At 36.9% G+C, this 24832-nt stretch overlaps 2 protein-coding genes across 2 annotated transcripts; one reads left to right on the top strand and one right to left on the bottom strand.

Annotated features, from left to right (window-relative positions):
- Nucleotides 1–1669: 1669 nt before the first annotated feature.
- Nucleotides 1670–10242, top strand: LOC111514825 (protein takeout). The gene is made up of 5 exons (XM_074184944.1): nt 1670–1687; nt 6294–6525; nt 8202–8335; nt 9234–9383; nt 9806–10242. Exons 2-5 carry the CDS (start codon nt 6422–6424, stop codon nt 9952–9954), a joined length of 537 nt encoding a protein of 178 aa, XP_074041045.1. The 5' UTR covers nt 1670–1687; nt 6294–6421; the 3' UTR covers nt 9955–10242.
- A 1485-nt stretch (nt 10243–11727) lies between these two features.
- LOC111513597 (alpha-tocopherol transfer protein-like) lies at nt 11728–24761 on the bottom strand. Its single transcript, XM_074184943.1, has 6 exons — nt 24410–24761; nt 22662–22829; nt 20350–20441; nt 19838–19988; nt 15724–16028; nt 11728–12882 (listed from the first exon to the last, which is right to left on the bottom strand). The coding sequence occupies exons 2-6, from the start codon at nt 22825–22827 to the stop codon at nt 12694–12696; spliced, it is 903 nt and encodes a 300-aa protein (XP_074041044.1). The 5' UTR covers nt 22828–22829; nt 24410–24761; the 3' UTR covers nt 11728–12693.
- Nucleotides 24762–24832: the final 71 nt, after the last annotated feature.

The following is a 24832-nucleotide window of genomic DNA, read 5'->3' on the forward strand; positions in this document are numbered from 1 at the left end:
TTGCCGACGATATTCAGTTTGAATTTGTTCGGTTTATTTTTTATAGAAATGTGGAAGGGTTTTTTGGTTTTGTTCGTAATTGGAGTTGTGGGTGTAAATTTGCAGTTTCTACCATTACGTGAGTAATATTTCTTTACATTGTAGTGAGAATGAAAAGAAGTGGAAGTTTTTGAAAATTTTCAACTTCGATTGAATGTAATAAACGTGTTTATATGTCAATTAACGGAATTATAGGCTTGTTCAAAGTGGAAATACTTGCAACAGAAATCATAACCTCAAATGATGAATATATATTTTCAGTAAATCGATAAATAATACAGTTTTCTTCATCAGATTTCGTATTCTTTCGAGAGAAATTGAGGCTTCATTATCACTTATACTCATGTGAAGAATCCCTGACATAATTTTTCGGTCCACTCTCAAAGAATCCACTTTCTCGAATCGAATTCTACTTCACGGTGATTGTTTTACATAACATAATTCATGAATATTTCCAATAGACTTCTGGTGTATATTTCATTCCTTTTTTTATTGTAAACTATTATCTATTATCAGTCTATTCATTCTTTGGAGAACGGATAAATGGACACTTTTTCTTTAGGATGAGTGACTTGTGAGTGCAAGTAGTTGTTTCAGGAAGGCTCGCTTTGGTTCAGACCTGAATGATCTGAAGAAGATTCGTTTCTGATCATTAAAAAAGTTGATAACTCACGTATCAAGTGAATTGTGGGCCAATATTCTGAATCAGAGACGGTACAATATTAACCATGTAACAAATTGTGGAAAGACGACTTTGAACTTTCCAAAACCGAAGACTTCCAAACATTTTCCAGAAGCTTCACAAAAATCTCCCAAATCTTGTAGAAGAAATTCATTGCTCTAAATTCTAAATTCTTCGTTTTGGGTGAAGTTTTTGCATTCCTTTAAAAACAATTATCAATATAAGTAACCTTTTGTACACTAGATATTTCAATGTTTGTTCTGCTTTCTTCTTGTAGATTGTTCCTTATATTTCCATCCACATTCTCCCAATTTTTTCATTTTGCTTCTATGTCTTGTTTTTGTTTCCACATTCGATTAACCTACTGTTGTTCACATTCCTTCTAGAGTTTTCATTCTCAAAAGTTTCGTTGCCATTTTGAATCTATTTGCCCCTTTTCATTGCCCTATTTCATTGTGGTCATATTATAGTGTTATTTCTTCTTCTTGTTCTTTCATTGCTCCATGGTTTTCCCGTTTTGATTTTCATTCTGAATCTTCTTGTGGAATTCAGTCCTATTCATCGTTTTGACATTGTGGTTGATCATTTCTTGTTTGTTTTGTTGTCTTGTTCTTATTGGAATTATTCGTCCCTTTTCTTGAAGAAGAGAATACAAGCACCAACAACGAGTCAAACCCCCTTTCTGTAAGACAGTTTGAGAAGTCTGTAAAATAAATTTGCGCACTTTTCAAGTACGATGACTGACACTTTATCAGGACCAAACGCCTTGTTGATATTGAGTTCTACTCTCTGCCCAGGTCGTTCTTCTTTTCTTTTACCATTGATTTCGTTCTCGACTAGTTCATTTGAGTTTTGTCTATTTCTTCAGCTGAACACCTTCAGAACAACACACACCACTGAGGTTTCTTTGTTTCTGGATGAGTAATGATTCTGTCTCGTAAAAACTTGGAGGGAAACACGAATCTGGTAAGTACTTTTAGCAGTATCTTCTTCAACTACTTCTTTGGGGTATCAAATCAGGGTAGCCTGATTGATGAACACTACGAAACTGTCATCTGAATCTCAATATATTAAAAACAAATTACCCACACTAAAACACTGGAATTCAGCGTTATCATTAGCTGGAGATGACTAGTGAGGATTTTTCCAGTGGAAGATCTATGAACACAAGACGAGATGAACTGTTTAGAATGATTCAATCCAGAGCGGTTAGGATTATTGATTCAGCTTTTTCCCTATTCAAATTCTACCTATCATATATCTCCAAGTAATCTGAAACTCAAGGAAACATGCATATCAACCAGTTACCTCTAGCAATAGAGGCCAATGTCAAACATGTGAGGCCTTTGGAAGGTAATTGATGCAAATAAAGGAATCAATATGTGAATTACTGCTAGTTTTCGTAGTAGTAAATTTCAAACGCTCATTATCAATGGTGCTTGACTCAATTATATTCCTAATTATCAGTTTATTTATACTCGCATAATTGCATTCGTCTGTTGGAAAAACAGAAACACAGCTGAACACATTCTGAATATTTGTTTATTATTAAAGATGACATTCGAAAGAAGTACGAATAAAATAATGATAAAAAAACAAGTTTTTATTTGAGTGCCCCAAAAAGATCGAAATAAAATTTTAAATCACATTAACCACATTCATGTATGACTTTAGAGAATTGAAATTATAATAAAAGCTTGTCGCGATGCCTTGAAGAAATCTGTACATATTCAGTCAGTTGAAATTTGAATCAAGAAAAATTCTGACAGATCAACTGGGTACTGCAATAAATTTCAAACCCGATAAACCCTATGTGTGAAAAAAAATCATTCAAGGTCACAGTTCCACATTTTAAGCATTCACGGCACTTTTATTTAATAACAAACATTATGAATTGCTTACAAGTTCAGTAGGTGCCTACCTAATTACAAAATTTCAATTACAAATCGAAATTATGGCTTTAATTATAATTATAAATCTATTTTATATTTTACAGTTCCAATCGATATTTATCGATCAATACGAAAGTCCATCTATAAAACGGAGAGTCCTTCAACAGAAAAACTTAAGGAACGGGAAAAACTATTATTAGGATAAACTACACACATCGGAAAAGTCTAGGGATATTTTTAAAAATGGCAATAATTTTTTTTAGATCGCTTTAGGGAAAAACAGTTGACGGGTGATTATTGAACGAATGCAACTTACAACAAAATCAATTAAATAGTCAAAAATACTGGGTGCGCATATAAGCAAAACTAAAAAAATATGGCTCTTCTTTGGAACCCCGAAAAAAAATCATAATACAAAAAAAAATTGGAATCAGTACAAAGTATGGCCTCCACGCTGGTTTATTACGGCCCTACATCTATTGTGCATCGACAAAATGAGATTGTCAATGTCTTGTTGAGGTACATTTGCCCATTCAGCAATTAAAAGCTCTCTGAATTGAAACGTTGTGTGAATGTTCCCCATATGCGGAGTAATTCTTCGTTGAAGCATGTCCCATGCTCGATGGGATTCAGGTCCGGTGATTGTGCTGGCCATGGCAATACATCAACTCCTTCGTTGGTGAGCCAGACAGTCACTAGACGCGCGACATGTGGACGAGCATTATCGTGCATTAGGTGGAAGTTTTCACCAACAGCACCAGCAAACGGACGGACGATATGTAGAAGAATGGTGTCGAGGTACTGTCGAGCTGTGAGGGAGCGATTTGGAAAAACGAGATCGGTTCTGCCGCCGATCATGATTCCGCCCCATAGCATTACTGTACCACCTCTGTATGTGTGGACTTCCTGGACGTGTCTCAAACGTTCATTATTTCCAGGTCGTCTCCACAGTCTTACTCGACGAGAATCTGGATGAAATCCAAATCTGGATTCGTCTGTAAACAAAACTGTGGCCCAATCATTTGCATCCCAGTTTTGATGTTCTTGACACCACTCTAATCTTCTACCGCGATTGCCTCTCGACAAAGGTGGACATCTAAGTGGCCTTCTGTTGTGGAGATCTGCTTCATGCAGTCGATTTCTGACAGTATCACGACCAATGGTTACCTGGTGCGTCTGCGGCAACACGTTAAACAACTCAGGTGCTGTGATTGTCGGTTGTCTTCTTGCGGTTAAGACCAAAAATCGGTCTTGAACTGCAGTTGTAGCGCGTCCTCGCCCTGGATGTTGTTCGGCTAGACTGCCAGTTTCACGGAAACGCCGCCACAATCGACTGATAACACTTTGGGAGACCCCCAAACGAAGAGCTATTTAAAGGTATGCTAGCCATCTTAATCATGGTACAACTAATAGGGAAATTACTATTCTCAATAACTCTTTACAAATCCTTGACCTATCTCAAAATAACTTTGTTTACAATAAACTCAATAGATGGAGAGTGTCATGTGGAGAAATCAAATGATCCTTTCGTAGTCGAAGATCAGCATCATCCTGCCTTGGATATTACTTGTGTACTTGAGACGAAGGCTAACTACAAAAATAAACTGCATTCCTGTTTCCAGAATAATTATGATTTCAAAAGAGCCAACTATCCACAACTGTATAATCAAATATCTCATATTGACTGGACCTTCTTGGAAGTTCTTAATGACTCAGAAGATTTATCTACATATTTCTATGGAAAACTTTATAATGTTTCTGATCGCTGCTGTCCCAAGTATACAGTTGAATCCGAAAATAAATATCCTCCTTGGTATAATAGAAGCATTATTAGAGATTTGCAGGCTACGCCGATAGTCATCGTCGTTTTAATCAGTCTGGAGCCTTGCTTCCTCACCCTTTGGGCTGGTTTTTGTCAGAGGGACAAATGGATCATGACTGATCTGACTGATAATAATCACTTTCTTGATATATCAAGCTTCAGTGAAGACCACTGGTCCAGATGACATCCTGAAAGATCGTGCACTTGTGCTTGCTCGTCCTCTATCTATACTAATTAATATCTGCTTAAGATCGGCTACAATACCAAGGATCTGGAAATCATCAAAAGTCTGTCCCATTTTCAAGAAAGGAGATAGACGAGATATTTCAAATTATCGGTCTATCTCTATTATTCGCAACTTTGCAAAGGTTTTTGAGATTCTGCTGGAGCGAGTTATATATCGGCATGTTAGTTACAATATAAGTATAAACCAACACGGTTTTATGAAAAATCGTTCAACAGTCACCAATCTTCTGACTTTAACCCAACATATTTCTGAATCTATTGACAATAGGGCCCAAACTGATGTTATTTACTCATAATTTTCTAAGGCCTTCGACAGGCTTGACCATGGCATTCTACGGAACAGACTAGTAGCCTTTGGATCATATCCATTCTTAATCACACTCTATCAGTCCTACCTACGGGATCGAAACAATATGTACTAGTGCTTCTTCCGGTGTTCCACAAGGTTCAAATCTGGGACCGTTGCTCTTCAATATATTCATTAATGATATTGCAGATGTTATAGATGTGTATTTCCTTTTATATGCCGATGATCTAAAATTATACTGCCTCGTTGAGAACATAGATGATTGTGTGAACCTCTCAGCAAACGTAGGACGGGTTGTAGAATGGTGTTATCAAAATAACTTGTTACTGAACCCGGATAAATGTAAGGTCATGTCCTACAGTTTGAAAACGAATATCTTGATCTTTGATTGTTCAATAGATAACGTTTTCCTGGTGAGACCACAAACATTTACTGATCTAGGCGTCATATTCGACACTGCACTAGCATTTAATAGGCATATCGATAATGTTGTAACCTACTACTGTCGTTTGTACGGATTAATTGCACGTAACAGTAGTGATTTCAAAGAAACTTTGACCTTAAAAACTTTATTCTATGCTTTCATGAGATCAAAGTTAGAATACGCGTCAGTTGTGTGGAGCCCCTTTTATCAATATCACATTGATAGAATAAAAGCAATTCAACGACGATTTTTGAAACTGCTAAGCCGAAAAACCGATGGCATTTATCCTCCAGTAGGAACAACCCACTCTGAATTGCTACAAAACCATAACTTTTGCAGTCTCGAAAAAAGGCGTGTATATTATAGTGTTGCACTAACCTATAAAATTGTCAAAAGCATAGTTGACTGGAGAATTCTCCGATCCATACCATTTGTGAAGTGAAAAATTCTGTTAGAGATAATTTAGATATATTCAGTTGCAAATTGTCAAATATAAAATCCCACTTCCTAAAATAATTATTGTGTCACTTATAATAAATATAAAATGTGTTGTCTTTATAGTCACTTGTTTGTGATGTATTTATTATACTCTTTTATTACCTGCTCTGTAATTGGACCAGCATGCAAAATTTCAGGTCAATCGGATACCGGGAAGTGGGTCAAATTAAACTTGCTAGATTTCTTAACATACATACAAGTCAAGTTAAATGAAAGCTTTTCATTGAAAATATATAAGCATCAATATTTTCAACGAATTCAAACTGATCATCAGTTGCTGACGTACAAACGCTGATGTAGCTATGGTTCATATTTTGTGTTGATACAAGTGATTTAATTGTTTACAAACAATCTACCAAGAACTGAAAGTATTTTTTTTTCAGCACCGTATTTGAACGCCTGCCATAAAGATGACCCGAACCTCAATGAATGTGGCTTGAGAGAAGCAAAGAATGGACTCCCTTACATTCTAAAAGGGGACCGACGTTATGGAATCCCCAATTTTCTTCCAATGAAGCTGGACATAATATCTGTAGATACCCCCGGAAACTTCAAGATCAGTCTCAAAAATGTTTCCATATACGGACTGGAGAAACTGGAAGTGACGGGAGTGAAGTAAGTTGTAATGATTTATATGTACAGGGTATTAGTTTGAAAATACAAAATATAAAGATGGGGGACTATTTATATTTCTGAAACCGTTTGGGTATCCAAAGAGGAGCTGAATCCAACAAAAGTGTTAGTGGAAGAAGCACAACGAACCAAATGTTCATGTGGCCACCGTTCCGCTTGAGCAACGTAGAACGGTCAGTTCCTAGTGGTACACGACCATTTTTTGCCGGAAGTCTTCGGAGAAGTTCGTCAAACTATCCGCCAAAGACAAAGCAATCTCCATCATGACAATGCGAGCTCTCACACATCGGCTCAAACCACTGCATTTTTGAGCACCCAAAACATCGAATTGAAGACTCGTCCTCCATACAGTCCTAATTCGTCACCCGAAGACTTTTTGTACCCGAATATCAAAAGTAAACTGCGTGGTCAACTATTTACGAGCGCCTAAGATGTAGTTAAAGCGCTCAAACCATGTTTTGGAGGTGTCTCAAGAGGAATGGAAAAATCACTTTGACAAATGGTTTGAGAGATTGCAAAAGTTTATTGATCATCAATGGCAATATTTCGAAAAACAATGAAGCCGTTTTCATTGAAAAATGTTTGTTATCATTTGCTACTCCCGAAATATAAATAGTACCCCTCGTAGTAGTGGTTTTAGTTGCTCCAGACATGCGAGTCTTTGTATCCTGATCAGTTTCTCAACAGCGCTAGTTTGTTTCATCTCTAGCCACCAGATAGTAGACGCATCTGTATCTAGATCTGTAGAGTAGCGAGGGTGGGTGAGGCCACATGTGACCGATTGTACATCCTCTCGAGGAGTTGTCCTTCTAGGTCATCGTCCATTATGTCCTTTCCAGGAAGGTGAACAGGTCAGTAGGAGACATCTCCTTTATATCGGCGGGTGAAGGCCAAGACTCGCCGAAGAGACACTCTCTTTGGCAACCTTGAGGTATCCCACGGCGGCCTTTGTGAAAGCCGCCCCGTCCGTAAGGCTACATTTGCTTCCCGGACGGGGCTTCCAGTCCCCTGGCCGTTCCCCTACTTACCCAACCCACGGAATCATAGACGCATACGTTATTATGGATCCAACACCCATGGTGTCTGGTTTGAGCCACCATGTCTTTCCGTAGAGGCATCTGGGTACTCTTCAGATATTGGTTTCAGGTCAGCCTGAAACTTAGTATTACTCCCACATATCTCCGCCTCGAAGTTTTAGAGGTACTGTCTAAGCCCTCTGTTTTGGTCCGCTTGGTGAATGGTTGATAACGTTAGGCCCATGGTAAGCTCTTCTTCATCGGTCTATTGAGTTGTAAAATTCAGACCTATTTAGAGTTATCTTACATTGGACGATCCTGGGAAAAACACGGGACATTCGTTTTTTACCATTATGGCATCAGACCAAATCCCACGACAGGTAGGATGGAAATCGGCAGCTGTGGCGACAGAAGAACGTTCCGAATATTATTGACAGAGCTGTTGATGAACGGGCAACCTCATTGGCTTCCGAAGAGGGCATTGAGTGGGGCTTCTCTTTTTTTTTTAGAAATATTTTGTTTTAGTCGATCAACTGACACTTGTCAGTTGATCGAATAATAAGTTGGAATTTAGACTCCACGTTTTCAAAATTGATCTGAATCACGTACTTCAAATACCAATGAAAATACGTTCCATTTCAGGGCCAATCTGACTGAACACGTTGTCAATATGAATTTTTCAGTGCCAAGTTATACCCTTTTATCGAAGTATGAAATGGATGGGAGAATCCTGGTGCTTTCTTTAAAAGGAGAAGGAGAATCTAATATTACTGCAAGTAAGTCACAAACAATATGGACAAAAGGGTGTTCCATTTTCAGGCAAATTTTTCTCCCCTTCATCATCTGAAAATGTTTAAATATATAGGATAAGTCCCCTTGGGAAAAACCCAAGTGGATTAGATTTTCTGTTCATTCGAAAATTGGATTTTCCTTTTGAATACTAGGTTGTTTCGAAAGTTTTGCCCGTTTTCATTAGTCTACTATTTCAGTGAATATTCAATTTACTCAAAATGAGGGCCATTTGGATAAGTACCTTTGAGCAACGTCCATTTTGTCCTTTTCATGAGTCTACTATATCAGTGAATATTCAATTTAGTCAAAATGAGGGCCATTTGGATAAGTACCTTTGAGCAACGTCCATTTTGTCCGTTTTCATTAGTCTACTATATCAATGAATATTGAATTTAGTCAGAATGAGTGCCATTTGGATATGTGCCTTTAAGCAACGTAGAAGAATCCAATTAATTGTGTCATTATAAAAATGGTGTACTCATGATTTGAAGAAGTCGACGACGGTCGTTTTTGTCTGGTTCTTGATTGGCGAAGGTTCTTCCAGTGAGAAAGTTAGCAAAGTCACGGATTTTTCAAAAATCACTGAACAAATTGAAATTCTACAGCATATACAGTTTTTTTTTTCATGTGTGGGGATTTATGAAGTAACAATTTTTTTGAATCAAGCTCTTTGAAAACTTTGTTACTTTGTCGATTATCATTATTGTTTAATTTACTGTGAATAATTGAAAAAATTGTTTATTACCTCTATATTGAATAAGTACTCTTCAACTAAGAAAAATCTCATTACGACTATTACGATTATTATAATTCAACGGAAACAATATCGAATAGTATCTTCATCGACTTGATTTTTGTAAAATAGTTTCATTCACTTTTCAGCTGATGTGACTGTTGAATATGAATTGAAATACGACCTAGTTGACAAAAAAGGGGAACAGTTCGTCAAGATAGCTGATCAACACGTTCATTATGAAGTATCCAGAGCATATTTCAACTTCACAAACCTGTTCAACGGTGACAAGTTACTAGGTGAGTAATCTTATTTCAAACTTGCAAACGACCATCACGATATTCGTAAAGTTCACCCTTTGTTACATAACAATCAGCGATAGCTCAGAAATCGATGGCATAACATTGAATTATCTAAAAGAACAATTTGTTTAGGTATTCTCTTTACTATATGTGAAGTTTTCTTTTCTTATACGAGGAATTAGGCCAATCGGATATGAGGTTGGTTACCTCGTTCATAGGCATGTAGGGCGATGACAAATATGTTATAAATATATCAATTGCTCTTTTAGACAATTTGATTTACAACCAGCCTTCGATTTCCAGATGTTTTCAACCCTCCAAGTTTTTGTTGTGTTCTTTGACACCAGTTTACTATCTCGATGTCTCCGACCAACATAGTTGTTGACGCAGAAACAATGTCAATTTCATTTTCATTTCAGGTGACAGCACAATCAACCTGTTGAACGACGAGTGGAAGTCAATCAATGATGAGTTGAAGGAAGGCATTGAGGAGACAATAAAATCAGTATCTGCGACGATTGTTGGTGGTATTTTTGAAAAAGTACCCTACAGATTCGCTTTCCTTTAAATGTTTAATTTTTGGGTGGAAACTTTGTATCAGTACACTTTTCCTACAATTGTTTTTTCACGTAGCCCATCTTCGGAAAATTTAAGAGGTTATAAACATTGCTTGCGAGTAGCATAAATTTTACGCTTTTTATGCGATACCAAAAAAAACGAACGATTCTTGACCTGGAGGTCGATAGTTCAAATCCTGGCAATATTTTTACAACATATCTTGGCTTTGTAGTAATATTTGAACAACTTGTTTATGAAGAGACGATATTAGACAATAAATACTACTAATATCAAACGATTTCGTCTTTACTTATCGCAAAAAAATCCAAAGAGCTCAGTCTGAATACTTAAAAGAGAAAATTGAAAAATTATTTCTCTATTCTGTCGATGACTTCATAACACATTTTTGTGGTAACACACAAGTCACTGCTTCTTTTTGATTTCCAAAGTTTTTACATATGTGACTGTTCTTATTTGCTTGTGAATTTTAACTAGTACATTTTGAATGTAAAGCCAAACATGACTTGCTACAAACATATTGTATTATATAACGTAGGCAAATAAATATTACCATTATTATTATACCAATTGACAGGGAATTTCGTTCTCTATACATTGGTGCTGGTTATTTTTTCCAAATTGTATGTTATGAAGGAGCATTAGTGAATTACCTATCAATCAACTTCTGCGGATGGAATAAAATTCTGTACATTACAGTTACTGTCTTTATGAGATTTAAAAAATTTGTTGCCATAGTGGCAATTATATTTGAAGGAAGTCAATGAAATCGCAATATGATAACTACATTCATTTATTCATTTTCATTTTCGAAGATGTATAATATCTCGAAATACCAAAATTTTCATATCTACATAACAATAAAGCTTACAAAATAACATTGTAGTCGCATGTATTGCAGTAACATATTATATAGTATATTGAAAACTTTCCGTCGTCAACATTTCCACATAAGTAATTATTTCCAAAATTGAAATGAAAACATATAAAAATGGGCACATTAAAAAAAGTATAGAAACCCTAGTTCTCTAAAAAAAGTCCACTTGACTCGTTTATAATTGAAGCATGGTGATTTTCGAGAACAAGACTGATTTTTTTATTGATCCATATACTGACGCCATTATACAAAATTATTGGGTACAATTTGCGCTCAGCTGGTCATTTATAAAACTTATCAGATTCCGTCATCATAGAAAACAGAGTATTTCAACCACCAATAGAAATTTTGTATAGAAAAAGCCCTGGGATGTTTTAAGTTCAATTTTTATTATGGCTCCAATATGGCAAACACTTCGTAAACAAATATTCATGACAATGGATATTTGGCACCCCAGGCTTTTCAAAATCAGAATTTTTTTTTCAATTAACACGCTTTTATTATCTTCACCTGTATGTATGTATATTTTTTTGTTTGTAACTCTCCTTGCTTAATCTACTCGCGAGTAGATGGCGCTCTACGTAACCTCCTTGATATATCGACATTATCACTTGATCTATTCGCGGGCAGATGGTGCTGTACATAACTTCCTTCATATTTCGACATTATTGCTTGATCCATTCGTGAGCAGATGGCGCTGCACGTAAATGAAAACAAATATAGTTTAAAAAACTAAAAAACACGCTTTTAAAGAACATCGGAATGAAAAGTTATTTGTTTCAAATAAGCTTAAAACTATAACGAATGAAAAATATTAATAATATTGTGAAAAAAGCGTGGGCGCTTTGTATTTTTTTTTTCGATATTGTTTTAAGCTTATTTAAAAAAAAATATTTTTAAATTTTCAGTTCGATGTTCTTTAAAAGCGTGTTTTTTAGTTTTTTAAACTATATTTATTCGTAAATAGATTTGTTTTGATCTCAGACTTATTAAAAGTCATTAGTGACAAGCCATAGGACTTGTTATCGATGTTGAACACAATCTCAAATTAGTTTCGATTTATTTTTCAGTTTGTGTTGCTAATAAAGCGTGCTTTTTTAGTTTTGTAAACTATTATTTATTTTCGACTTTTCAGTTTGACTTGCTATTATTTTTTTAATATTAAATATATATGCAGGCGCAGGCAGTGTAGTTGTCTCCCTTGCTCACACAGAGACTGTCTGAGGAAATTATTTAATCCTGGCGATCTTGATCAGGATAATGAGATAAACTTATGAAATTATTGTATTGTTACTGATTGTTGATAAGTGTGCAAATTTTAAAATGAATCTGTCCGTTTACAGTTTGTCAAAATCGAGTCCAAAGACGTCGGTTATAAACAAACAAATATACAAGTGAATCTAATAAAAGCGTGTTTAAAATGTGGAAATCTTCGAAAGAAAGAAAGAAATCAATTGATTTCGAAATGAACTCCTCCTATTCAGTTTGTAAACCAACCATACGTTATGGACATTTATGAAGTCCAAATCCAAACAGATTTAGGGTTTTTAGAGCCAAAATTGGACACACTGCACATAAAAAATAATAAGAACATTTCAGATTATGGTGAATTGAAATTAACAAAAATCTAAGAATAAAACTGAACAGTGAAATGTTTCGAGTTCTTAGTGCCATTTTCAGAGATCTAAGTCAAGCAGAAGCATTGTTGGAGCACCAAATCCAAACAGTTATAGGGTTTTGAGTGAAGTTGGACATACTGCATACTCTAATCATAAGGAATCGGATTGAATGAATTCTATGTTTCGTGGAAAATGTTGCACTTCATTACGACTCCAACCCAGTGCAAGGATCCGGTTAATCTTCTTGTACATGAACTTTATATCCAAAAGTTTCCAATTCCTTGAAGTAGTTTTCTTCGGCTAGCAAACTTATGTACCATGGCCTATTATCGAAACATCCAGCTGTTCCTCCGTATTCTGTGGGTAAAATATCACTTGGTATGAAGGCATGTAGCGATGAGAGATCACTACCGTGAAGTATTATCTGAAAAAATTGTTCATTAAGGAATACAGTAAACGATTCTTCCTCAGGTTTATCGACTATTTCGAATTATTGTTTCAAAAGTTTTATCTGTTTGTAATTAGCGATTTTTTTGCTGGTATCTGTTTGGCAACACTGTTTATGATAGATCACGCTTGAATCGTGTCTTGTGTCATTGTTTAACGAACAACAACGCTTGCACTTCTTCCGAGCTGTTCAGAAGCTTGTGGCTAAATTTCGAATTCAGTTTACATTATTAAACATTAAACCACCAACACGTATACGTAGAGTGGGGACCGAAGAAAATATTGCGACTATATCCGCCAGTGTTCGTGATGACCGTGAAATGTCGATTCGCCGCCGTTCGCAGCAATTAGGCCTCTGTTATTCCACTACGTGGAAAATTTTGCGAAAGGATTTGGGTGTAAAACCCTATAAGATACAGCTGGTACAAGAATTGGAGCCACAAGACCACGGCTCATTTCTGGTTGAATGGATAGGTACGTTAACAAGCAAAATTGCCGAATTTGGAGGGAAGACCAGCCACAAGCATCGCAAGAGCTACCGAGCAAGAGCAAGAGCTCAGTTAATACACACTCAATTCAATCCAAATGAGCGCCATTCGAATTAGTGCACTTCTGCCAACGTAACACGTATAAATTATTCCCGTCAGCATTAAATTGTGTGTTCAGGGTTCGTTGAAGTTGACGACGGCCGTTCATGCCTGGTCCTGATTGTCGAAAGTTCTACCGGTAAGAAAGTTATCGAAGTAAAAAGATGGTAGTCGGTTGGCGTGAGGTCTGGGCAGTATGGTGGATGAGGCATTACTTCAAAGCTCAATTCGTTTGATTTTTGGATAGTGATTTGTGAACCGTGCGGATAAGGGTTGTTGTGGAGCAGGATCGGCCCCCATGGTTTTCTTTTCTGAGGAGATATGGACAAGAGCGGAAAAAACTTTTAAAGCAACCCAATAATACCATAGGCATAAATATGATGATTTTTTTTCAGTTGATCCTAAGCCCAACATCTCTCAAATGACAGGAACTACTGAAAGAGTTCAAAAAGAAATAGTCTCCTGTTGAACTCGATTATTTTTCGTATAAAAGCCCTCAACTGAACGGGATAAATATCCTGTGTTATATTACAGAGTTGTATTAAATGAATTGATACCAAAGTAAGATAAAAATGTAAAGAAAAGATGGAGATTTCCAAAAATTATTTCATATTGAATAGTACAACCTGAATATTTTGATATATATGATGAAATTGGCAGATGTTCTTGGGTTCTTGACTTTCCACAGTCTGGAATGATCTGGGATTCATGAAAAATGAGAAATAAAGCTTTCTATGTTTTTCTACCACTTTTATTTGTGAGTAATGTTACTGTAGATTCGTCCTATGAGGACATTTTCAATCCTATACAATGGAAGTCCTTGTAGGACGAAACTGCAATAACTTCAGTTACAAATACAAGAGGTATGAAAACATTTCTCATGATGATCTACTTCCACTCAGTACGGCTACATCCATCAATGTATTGATCTATATTCATTAATTTTTAAGATTGTGGTAGGTTATGAACCCAAAAATTATCAAAGAGCAACGACTCCTTCACTGGGGGGATTAAAACTCCAAAACAATTCTTCTCCATTATTTTGAATATAAAACCCCCTTTTTTTTATTCGACCCTGAAGTGTACTTCCAAATAATATATTACTTCATGACTATGTGCCAGTTTGTCCTACGAAGTGAACTGTGAATGATTCAGTAATTCCAAAGAGGTATTGTGGGGTTTCAAATCAATATATTCGTCAGATAACATAATTAGGCCTTCAACAACTGTACTTTATTCATGAAATCGAAACATAAAGAAAAAAATTTATAGTAACTCATTGACAAAAAAGCCTCACTTTGATAAAAAAAAATAGCATTGACGAAATATCAATTAGAAAAACAGTTTGATAACTTGTGTAAAATGGAAATTATTTCATTCACAAATAATATATATAATAATAATATGAATTCATTCAATTTTCAGTACAAGGATCAGTCAATAACAATTTGAACAATCTGAACAAATTCAGAAAACCCACAAAGGACACCCTGTGTCTGATTTATGATCACATTATAAATCAGAACAATGAGAGTAAAATGGATTTGACAATTCAGGTTATGAAAATGTAAGGTTGTGGAAATCTTAAATGTTAGAAATGTTAAAATGTAAAAATATATTCATGTTAGAATTTAAAAAGGTGATATATAAAAATAGAATGCAAAAAAAGTAAAAATGGAAAATGTTAAAATGAAAATGCAAACATCTAAAAAGTACAAAAATTGCAATAAAAGGTTAGGCTGTTTAATATGCCATTACTCGCCATGAAATCACAATATTTATGATGGAGAGAATTTTATACAAATATTTGGCAAATAAAATCGAATTCCCTCAGAGTAGCATTCCTTGAACTAGGCTGAAGCGGACAACACAAACAACAGGTTTACCATCGCCCCATCTGCCTGTGAACGAGGTAACCGACCGCATATCCGAATTTTGCCAAATTCCTCGTATAAGAAAGAAAACTACACAAATTGAGCGCCTGTAAATCAAATTTCCTGAAAGAACAATTCGTTCATGTCAGTCTCAACTTACCTACACTGTAGGTTGATGGACTGACACCTATCAGAAAATAACTACTCCCCTGACTAATACCACGAAAGGCGTTAGATTATATCCGACAGGCGTCAGTGCAGGATTCTTTACTGAAGTTATTCATGTATGTGCTCTTGGCGATACAACTACACTGAATCGATTGTTCTTCGATGAAATTTCATAATTTCCCAACTCACCCTCTTTCTAATCTTCTCCTTCAAGAACGGTTTCAACACCGCCACGACGGCGTCGAAGTAGAACGGCTCGTTAACGATGTGGAAACCCTTGAACCTCAGGGGGAAAGTTTCCTGCACCAGCTCCACCATTTTCCTTGCGTAATACGGCGTGAAAAACTTGGCGTGCTGTAAACTTAGTCCCGCCATATCCAGGATTACCACAATCCCGGCTATCTGAGTTTCCGCCTCGCGCACGATGTGTTCCAAGGCCAAGACGTTGGTGCGGAAAATTTCGTCTATTGTCACCTTGTTGGAGTCGAAGTTATCTGGAAGATACAGGAGTGCAGCTGAATCAGGCGCATTTAATTTAGATGACATGAAAATTCGTTGGAATGGAAGTTCCTCAATTGAAAACAGTCCTTCCACACCTGGGTTGCTTTTGAATATACCAGATTGTGCCCGAACATTCTACCACATTCCAGAATACTCCGGGATGTTGTTGAGTGTTGTGAAATGCTTTAAAACTTCTCCAAACTATCTGACATGTCGGAGAATATTCGGACGTAGTCTAAAAGGTTCGGTAAAATCCCCCATTGAGAAACGATAGGGGTAGTTAGAGGGAGTAGTAGATCTACAAGTGTGGTCCTAGAGGTAGCCGCCTCAACAGAGAAAACAAAAAAAATTTGGAATCTCCGTGCAGCTCTATTCACTTCTGCCAACTACGTTCAATGAGTTCGATATCATTTTTATAATAATGTTACGTGTTTCTCCCGTGGGTTCACCAATAATTGACTACACTGAATATTCAAACTTAACTTTGTTTCACTTGAACAAACACCTCAACTGAAAATCATTCGCGCACCGCACTGTAACATCCACTTCACTGTGTACTTGACTGTCCGAATAGGCTTGCAGCCAGCGTTTAAATATCGCACTGGAAAATCGTAGAATTTTCGCCGAAGTTCCATCGACATCGGTAGCATATTTCTTGCTGCTTCTCGAGCGGCAGGTAACATTGGATATTCCCACGCTTTCAGCTACGTCACGTTTGGTTTATGGTTACCAGTGGCGGCCAGCGTTATTTCCTTTCGGGCATGATTTACAACAATAAGAACTGTCTTTCTCCTCATTAACTGCCGACATTACTTCTTCATCGTTGGAAATACTTTGACGATAGAGCCATTTTTTCAAGTTGGGAAACAGAAAATGCTCCGAGGGGGATAAATCTAGCGAATAGGGTACATGAGATAGCAATTCAAACTTTGATTCGTTAATTTTGGTCATTGCGATAATGGATTTGTGAGCTGGTGTATTGTCTTGATGAAACAACTTTGTTTTCTTAGCCAACAATACAATATCATATATACATATATCACTATCGTACATCAAGTAGCTTTGAATCTCTAAAAATATAATTAGAGGAGTATTCATTCTATATATTGTACATAATTTTAATTTTTTTTTTGTAATACCTCAGCTTTTTTCAGGTGGACGTCTAATATGCCACCCCAACTGAGTATGACATATTGGAGCCTAGATTGTACCAATGCGTAGTATATTATTTTGAGGTGATTGATATCGAGAGTAGAGAGGACATCATTACACCAAGGACTCCAATAATCAGAACAACCATCTCGACAGAGTGATATGGATAGAATCTGCGGAGTTCGAAAAGAAAATCTCGATATTTTATCCGTTTTTCCTCCTCCCCGGAGCGTAGGGCAACACCGGTGTCTCGTCAATACCGTAAGAGTGTCGTAGATGGTAATATAGCACTCTTAGGGCTGCGTTTTGTTGATGGATATAGGCCGAGACCACATATGCTGGACATGCTGATAGCAAGTGCATTAGAGTCTCGGGCGCCTCGCGGCAGGCCCCGCACCTTGTGTCAGGAACCTCTATACCCATCACGCGACTGCGGTAGACTAAGTTGTTGAAGACACCATCCTGGCAAGCCATGATGAACCCCTCAGTTTCCGACTTCATTCCACTCGACCTGAGAAAAGCGAAGGTCAGGCGCTTTGATAAGCCAAGGTCTCCAATGTTTTTGAAGAAGACCCCATGCATTGGCTTATCCTTGTGTTTCCGCAGAAGTAGGGTAATCTCTGCGGCTTTTATCTGAGCTTTTTGCTGAACAGGTTCCAACTCGGGTCAGAGTTGTGGTCACCTCGTTCAGTGTCGAGAACTAAACCGAGTTCATCAGCTGCTCGGGCAGCTGCCCTAAAGAGAAATGCTCAAATTCCTGCTCTCTCAAGGTCACGGACTATGCAGAGAAGGGGATCCTAACTCCTGACGACTTTACAGGCTGTATCTGGCACCATTCTGTCATGTAGACACTCCAAACTCAAAAGTCCACGGCCTCCCTGTTGTCGGAGGAAGTACAACCGTGGAACGGACGATTTGGGATGTAAACTCCTATAGAGATGTATCATTTTCCGGGTCTTCTCGTCGAGTTGATACAGCTCCTCCCGAGTCCACTTCACTACTCCAAACGAGTAGAGTAAGATTGGAACGGCAAGCATATTTGTTGCAGCAACTTTGTTCTTCCCCGACAGTTTCGATGACCAGATCTGTCGAAGTTTGTGCTGATACTTGCTGCGGAGAGAGTTTTTCATTGCTGTTACCTCTTGTGAGTGGCGTTGTTCCACTCCGAGGTAAGTATACGTCTCTCCGGTATCCAGATGGTGTAAGATGCTTTCATCTACGAGCTGCACATCCTCTCCGTAGTCCTCGCATCGACCTCTTTTGAAATGGACCATTGCACATTTGTCTATCCCGAATTTCATCCCGATAGCATGCGTGTACTTTTCCACCACCCTCAAGGACTGATGGAGATCCTTCTCTCCAGAGGCATAAAGTTTAAAATCATCTATATAAAACAAATGGGTAACTTTGTGCCTCTGGTTTCCGAGGGTGCCACTGTTATACCCTCGAGTGTTTCTGAGCGCAACGGATAATGGCAATAGTGAGATGCAGAAGAGAAGGGGACTGAGGAAATCACCCTGAAATACCCCCTCTTCGGAAAGTGACCCGCCCTGTTTGGACTCTTGCTTGACCAGATGTTATGGTAAAGCGAGTTCGCCAAAATGGTATCAGTTGATCATTGGGTCCGAGAATCATATGCCCTGAGCAAGCGCAGTGAGCCTTCTGCCTTCTGCATCTGTGCGGCTAAGATTTCTGCCTTAGTGTAATCATTATTATTATAAACTGCGGCCGTTATTGCTCAATTTCTTCACTTAAACATTGCAATAAATTTTCAAGATAGTCAATGAAAAGTATTCACCTGCATCCCAAAAAACCGATGTCATGACCTTGTCTGCAGATGAAACGGTTGAAGCCAGTTCTCATTTTTGAGTCCACTATTTTGATTATTCTTTTGTCTTGGGTTTCAAGTGATGATCCATGATTCATTGAAGGTTATGAAACGACGCAAGACTTCTGCTTTGTTGCTGCTTTGCCACACACTCAATTGAAACATCCTCACGGCACTGTTTTTGCTCGAGTGTGAGCAAACGCGGTACCCATCTTGCAGCTTCCTCATGTCCAAGTTTCCAGAAGATATACGATATACGGCACTTTCTGAAATGCTTAGCAGTTCCGCTAGTTCGCGCACTTTCAGTCGACGATCATTCAGTACCGCTTTGTGGATTTTCTTCACCGTTTCTGGAGTTTCCACCTCATCTAGTCGACCACTGCAATGTTCGTCTTGGCAGCTCGTACGTCCTTGTTCAAACTCTGCTATCCAATATTTTACTGTTGTTAACGAAGGAGCAGACTCACCCAGAGTAGAATCCAGCACAGCTTCCATATTGATTGGGCTAAGGCCTTTTATATAAAAGTAACGATATATACCCCATAACATTTTTCTTAATTTTTACAAATTTACCGTTCGCTTTTGATGGCTGCCAAACAAATACTCAACATCTCAGCGTCTTCAAACTCGAAACATCACTCCAACAATTTCTGGGACCACCCTCGTATATTACCCATTCATGCAAAATGGTTCTCTGGACCAAGTTATCAGCATGAGGAGATGGATGAGACCAAATCCTTCAACTAACTTCATACGTATCTGAACATGAGTATCATACCAAGAACCACACGCAAAATATTTGAAGTCTGCAATGAAACTCACCTACTCGTATCATGAATATCCGTCTTCCCAACCGATCTCTCTGGGGCAGCAAATTTTGTGCCTGCAGATCAAATATGTGGTTACACTGAGAAGGTAGAGGGCAGCCAAAAAGTTCTGGACATCGGATTTTCATCAAGAAGTACCTCTGCAGCTGAAAAAATTGAAATCAAACATTTCACAGCCTGGTAGTTGACATATAAGTAGTGAAATATATCAGAGCTTCAACATAAGCTTCGAATAGAACCAAGTGGGGATTATCACTTCTACAATTCACATTTTTTTTTCAAGGACAAAACACAAACACTACAGCTTCTCAACTTCTGAGAAGGAGATTTTGAAATTCCAGCAACATGATTGTGCTAAGGCATATTGGTGTTTTGGTGGTTTGTTTGTCCTTGGATATGGATTCCTGAGGAACACCAGCGTTGATGGTATGTGTGAATATGTGTGAGATGCAGAAGATGAATTTTAGATAATTTTCATAAAAAAAAATGAATAAACTGTTCACTCACCATGTGGAAAGCTTTCTTGCTATCAAATTTTCTAGCCCGAAGGAACCTCACCAAAAACTGATCGTAGTTAGGCACTGCCAAATTTGTGTCATCTGCAAAAAAACATTGTTTGCATCATTCAACATACAAAGTCCACATCGGACCAAAAAAACTTTAGGTATATAAACAGCTAACCCTTGTCTTTAGATTCAGTACCAATTTGTTTCTCCTGAAGATGCTAACCTTGTTAGCGAAACGCGCGTCGAGTGCAAAAATATCAGTTTGGTGTTAGGGTAATTGATCTCTCGGAAAAGTTTTCAACTTTCACGCCAAAAGTTCCAATCTCATCGTTTAAACCGATTTTTGTGAAAATCTTAGTGTTTTTTGGTACTTTCATCACTATGGCTTTATGGAGACCTTTTGAAACAAATGATAACATTACGTGTGAGGAATCTGTGTCAATCGACAGGGATCCGGAATTTGGAAATAATGACTTACATGTTCAAGTTCATCGAGTAATTTTAAATATTCATGAATGCTTGAAGAAGGAAAACTGTCACACTTCACAGAATGCTATTGTGAATAGAATATGCGAGTTAACGAAACTATCTCGTTCGACAGTTCTTCGAGTCATCAAAATAGGGGATGTCATTGACCATGCAATGAAACGAAAACAAAGGAATAACAAATTCGCAGATGTTGATGGTGCTACAAAAGATGTAATTCGACGAACAATATATGGTATATACCAAAAAAATGAAGTACCAACCTTGAAAATGATTTGGTATAAATTACTCGACTATCCCGATTATAATTATAAATCTTTATTGGGTTGTGGTTTCAAATATAAAAAATTGAACAGTAGGATGGTTATAATGGAATCGACACGCATTGTTCAACTCCGACAAGAATATTTGAGGCGAATGAAAAGCTACCGAGAATCCAGCAGACATATAATCTACCTCGACGAAACTTGGTTTGACACCCATGATGTTGTCAAATATGGCTGGGTAGACGAAAGCAAGTATTATGCTTTGAACACACCTTCTTCAAGGGGAAAACGTATTATAATTTTGTGGTTTCGTATCTAACGCTTTTCTTCTGTCGGCCAAAAATATAATAGATTCGTCTGCTGGTTAGCACGAAGATATGACTGCGGCTTTATTCGAAACCTGGTTCAGTGAGCAACTTCTCCCAAATATTCTTCCAAACTCGATTATTGTTATGGATAACGCTTCGTATCATTCTCGGTTATTGACTACAATACGAAACAATGACACAAAAAAAGCAAATATTGTTAATTTTAAACGAAATCATGACATGGAAATACCCGAGAAGATTCCAACGAAAAAGGTATTACTGGCAACCATAAAACAACGTAATTTCAAAAAAGAATATATTATTGATTCGATGTGTGAAACACGTGGTCATAATCTCTTACGTTTGCCTCCATACTATTGTGTGTTCAATCCAATTTAAATGGTTTGGGCCACAATGAAAGAAAGCTTGCGGAAATGTAATCAGTCACCGACTTTGAATGATGTAGTGCTTGACAATATAAGGCGAGTGGAGAATGAAGTAGTTAATAAAGATGCGTGGAAGAACTGTGTGTGGCCCACGTTATAAAAAAAGAGAACAAATATTATGTGCAAAGTTCCATAAATCCGATCGTTATTCAACCCGATGATGATTCCACCTCATCCGAATATAGCGAAGAAAAATTTTGATTTTTCTAGCAATTTTGTTCGCCTCTATCATTTTGTAAAAATATGTTTGACGAGAATTCGGTGTGATTATTTGTGTTTCCATTGTATTTTAGAGTTTTCCACTCGGAAATCAACTACCTTAAATTTCGAAGTTTTTCATAATTACCCATGGAGGAAAAATTCAGTTGAGATAACTTTTTCATGGGGTGATCAATTGCTATGATTGTAAGAATGAGTAAATGAATAACTACCACTGAAAAATAATATGCCGACGCCCATGCCGAGGCGGGAATTCCTTCTCTGTGGTGTTCCAATTGGTATTGGAAATACTATATTTGATGGTTTTTTCTTTTTTTTGTATTCTATCTGAAATTGTATATAATGTATTGGAAACTCTTTCTATTGCTGGTAAATAAACATATTATCATTATATTAGTATAGTTATTCTAAAAATACCCGTCCAACATTTTGATCTGAGATATTTTAGACATGTTAGACAATTTTTAACTTGGACTAAAATGATTCTTCAATTTTGGGACACCCGGTATAATAGACTATGCAATATTCATGTTTTCTAAATTTCTGTTTCTTGGAAAATCAACTTATATATCATGAAAAATACCCTACTTTCAACCATACGACGTAAAGCCGCTAGTTCCCGTTTGAAAATATCAGGAGTTTCATGTAATTCCTCTTCTGCTATTCTAATCCAATCGCTGCTATCTTTTGAAATGGATCCATCTGGGTTGGTATTGCAGATCTGGACATTTTGGGGTGAACTTTCCATTAGCATTACTGAAAAACACATAAAATACGTTTCAAAAACTACAGCTCACAATTTGATTTCCACAAACTTTATTTGAAAAAATATAATCACTAGCACACGCTAGCACAGTAGCTTTCTCAAGTGTTCGAATAGTTCAAATTGTTCTTGCATTAATATTCATATACTACAGGTAACCATAATTAAGACTACCTCCAAAAATGACCTGAACCTCTACCTAAGGTACCTGCTGAATTATGATTACCTAAAGCATATCACCACACATCTTCATCAATAATAATTCTTTTTCGGATTTTAAGAAAACAAGTTCAATAATGGTGATCTATTCAAATCTAGTTGGTCATTAATTAGAATGTTTGAATTTTTAAGTTTATTAATTTCCATTGCTTCCAAATGATTCAGTTTCAAACCTTTATTTTCTATGTGCAAAATTTCGAACTCTACGTTGAAGATATGATTTTCTTCTAGAAGATGATTTGAATATGTTGAATTTGTTTTATTATTTACATAGCTCGTATGATGTTCCTGGATTCGATTCCTAAATGTTCTGCCAGTTTGACCAATATATACCTTAGGGCACGTTCCACACTTCAATTTATATACTCCTGATTTCTCGGATGATTTCTTGGATGTCTTGTCTTTATTATTTCAAACTAACTTTCCCAAACTTGTTTTATATGCAATTTTAATATCTCCTTTCCTCAAAAATGAAGCCACTTTTTCAGTTGGTTGTCCAAAATACGTTAAAGCTCTATAATTTTGATTATCTACCTTATCAATAGGAATCGCTTTTGCGTAGACTTTCTTGGCAAGTATTTTGTTAATTAATTCAGCTTCAAACCCATTGTTAACCGCAATTTGCTTGATTATATTAAGTTCCTTATTGAAATTATCTGTTGAAAGAGGAACATTGACTAATCTGTGAATCATGCTATTATAAGCTGCTACTTGGTGTTGATGAGGATGGGTAGAATCGTAATGTATAGTAATATCCGTATAGGACGGTTTGTAATAAATTGAAAAATCATGTTTGTTGTCCTTTCTACTAATTGTTAAGCCCAAGAAATTGGTAGAGTTGTCTGCTTCTATTTCAATAGTGAATTTAATGTTTTCATGAATTTTGAATGAAAAGTACGGAGTGGTAATCATGCCTAAACCTCCGTATTTACCAGATTCGGTCCCCTGCAACTTTTTATTGAAGATTGAAAAGAGCCACGGAAGGATGGCATTTTGGGATGATTGGCAAGAGCTCAAGGACATAGCAAAAAGTTGGAAGAGGGTTGGAAGAACCGCTGGAACAAATGTATCACATCTGACGAAGATTACGCTGCAGGGGACAAAATAGAAATTGATGAATGAATGGATATTTCTTGGGAAAAATTGAAATTCACTTTATTTTCTGATGTTTTCCATTATTTGTTTGCGAAAGATGAAGTTACCAAAAAATAAAACTAATAACAATCGTCTGTACTTGAGCCTTGCGGATTATTCATCACTTTGAATCGCCATAGCCCCTGTATATCAAATTTGCACCTCCATAACGAATTTATGGAGTGTAGCGTGAAAAATTTTAATCTACCATTCAACTTACCATTAATATAAGCATATATGAATGAATATATCGACTACAACAAAATCACAGTGGTTTATTCGATGAAACAAGTAAACAGAAGTTGAAGGTTATGGAAAATGGGAAAATATCGACTAGGTCACTGCACATGTGCACAGTTTTCCACATTCTACCCTTACCAATGGGGTAATGTATATTGTCTTCCCTCTCAAGCTACAGCTAATGCGTTTCTCATAAAATATCGATGTAGGACAATGAGGGATGTTTTAAACAGTACATGAATCGAAGGTTAAAGTTTTGACAGAGTTGACTCTGAAAAAACTCTTCTGTACAATACAGAAAGCGCCAACATTATTGAAAAAATTACCACTACTAACAAAATTTCGAAATGGAACAGATGTGCCTCATTTATGGAATTTTCCAAATATGTTCAACTATACAGTG

The sequence above is a fragment of the Leptinotarsa decemlineata genome, unplaced genomic scaffold, assembly GCF_025532065.1.
Source record: "Leptinotarsa decemlineata unplaced genomic scaffold, Ldec_3_MD MMD2_tig00026361_RagTag_RagTag, whole genome shotgun sequence".
Lineage (NCBI taxonomy): Eukaryota > Metazoa > Arthropoda > Insecta > Coleoptera > Chrysomelidae > Leptinotarsa > Leptinotarsa decemlineata.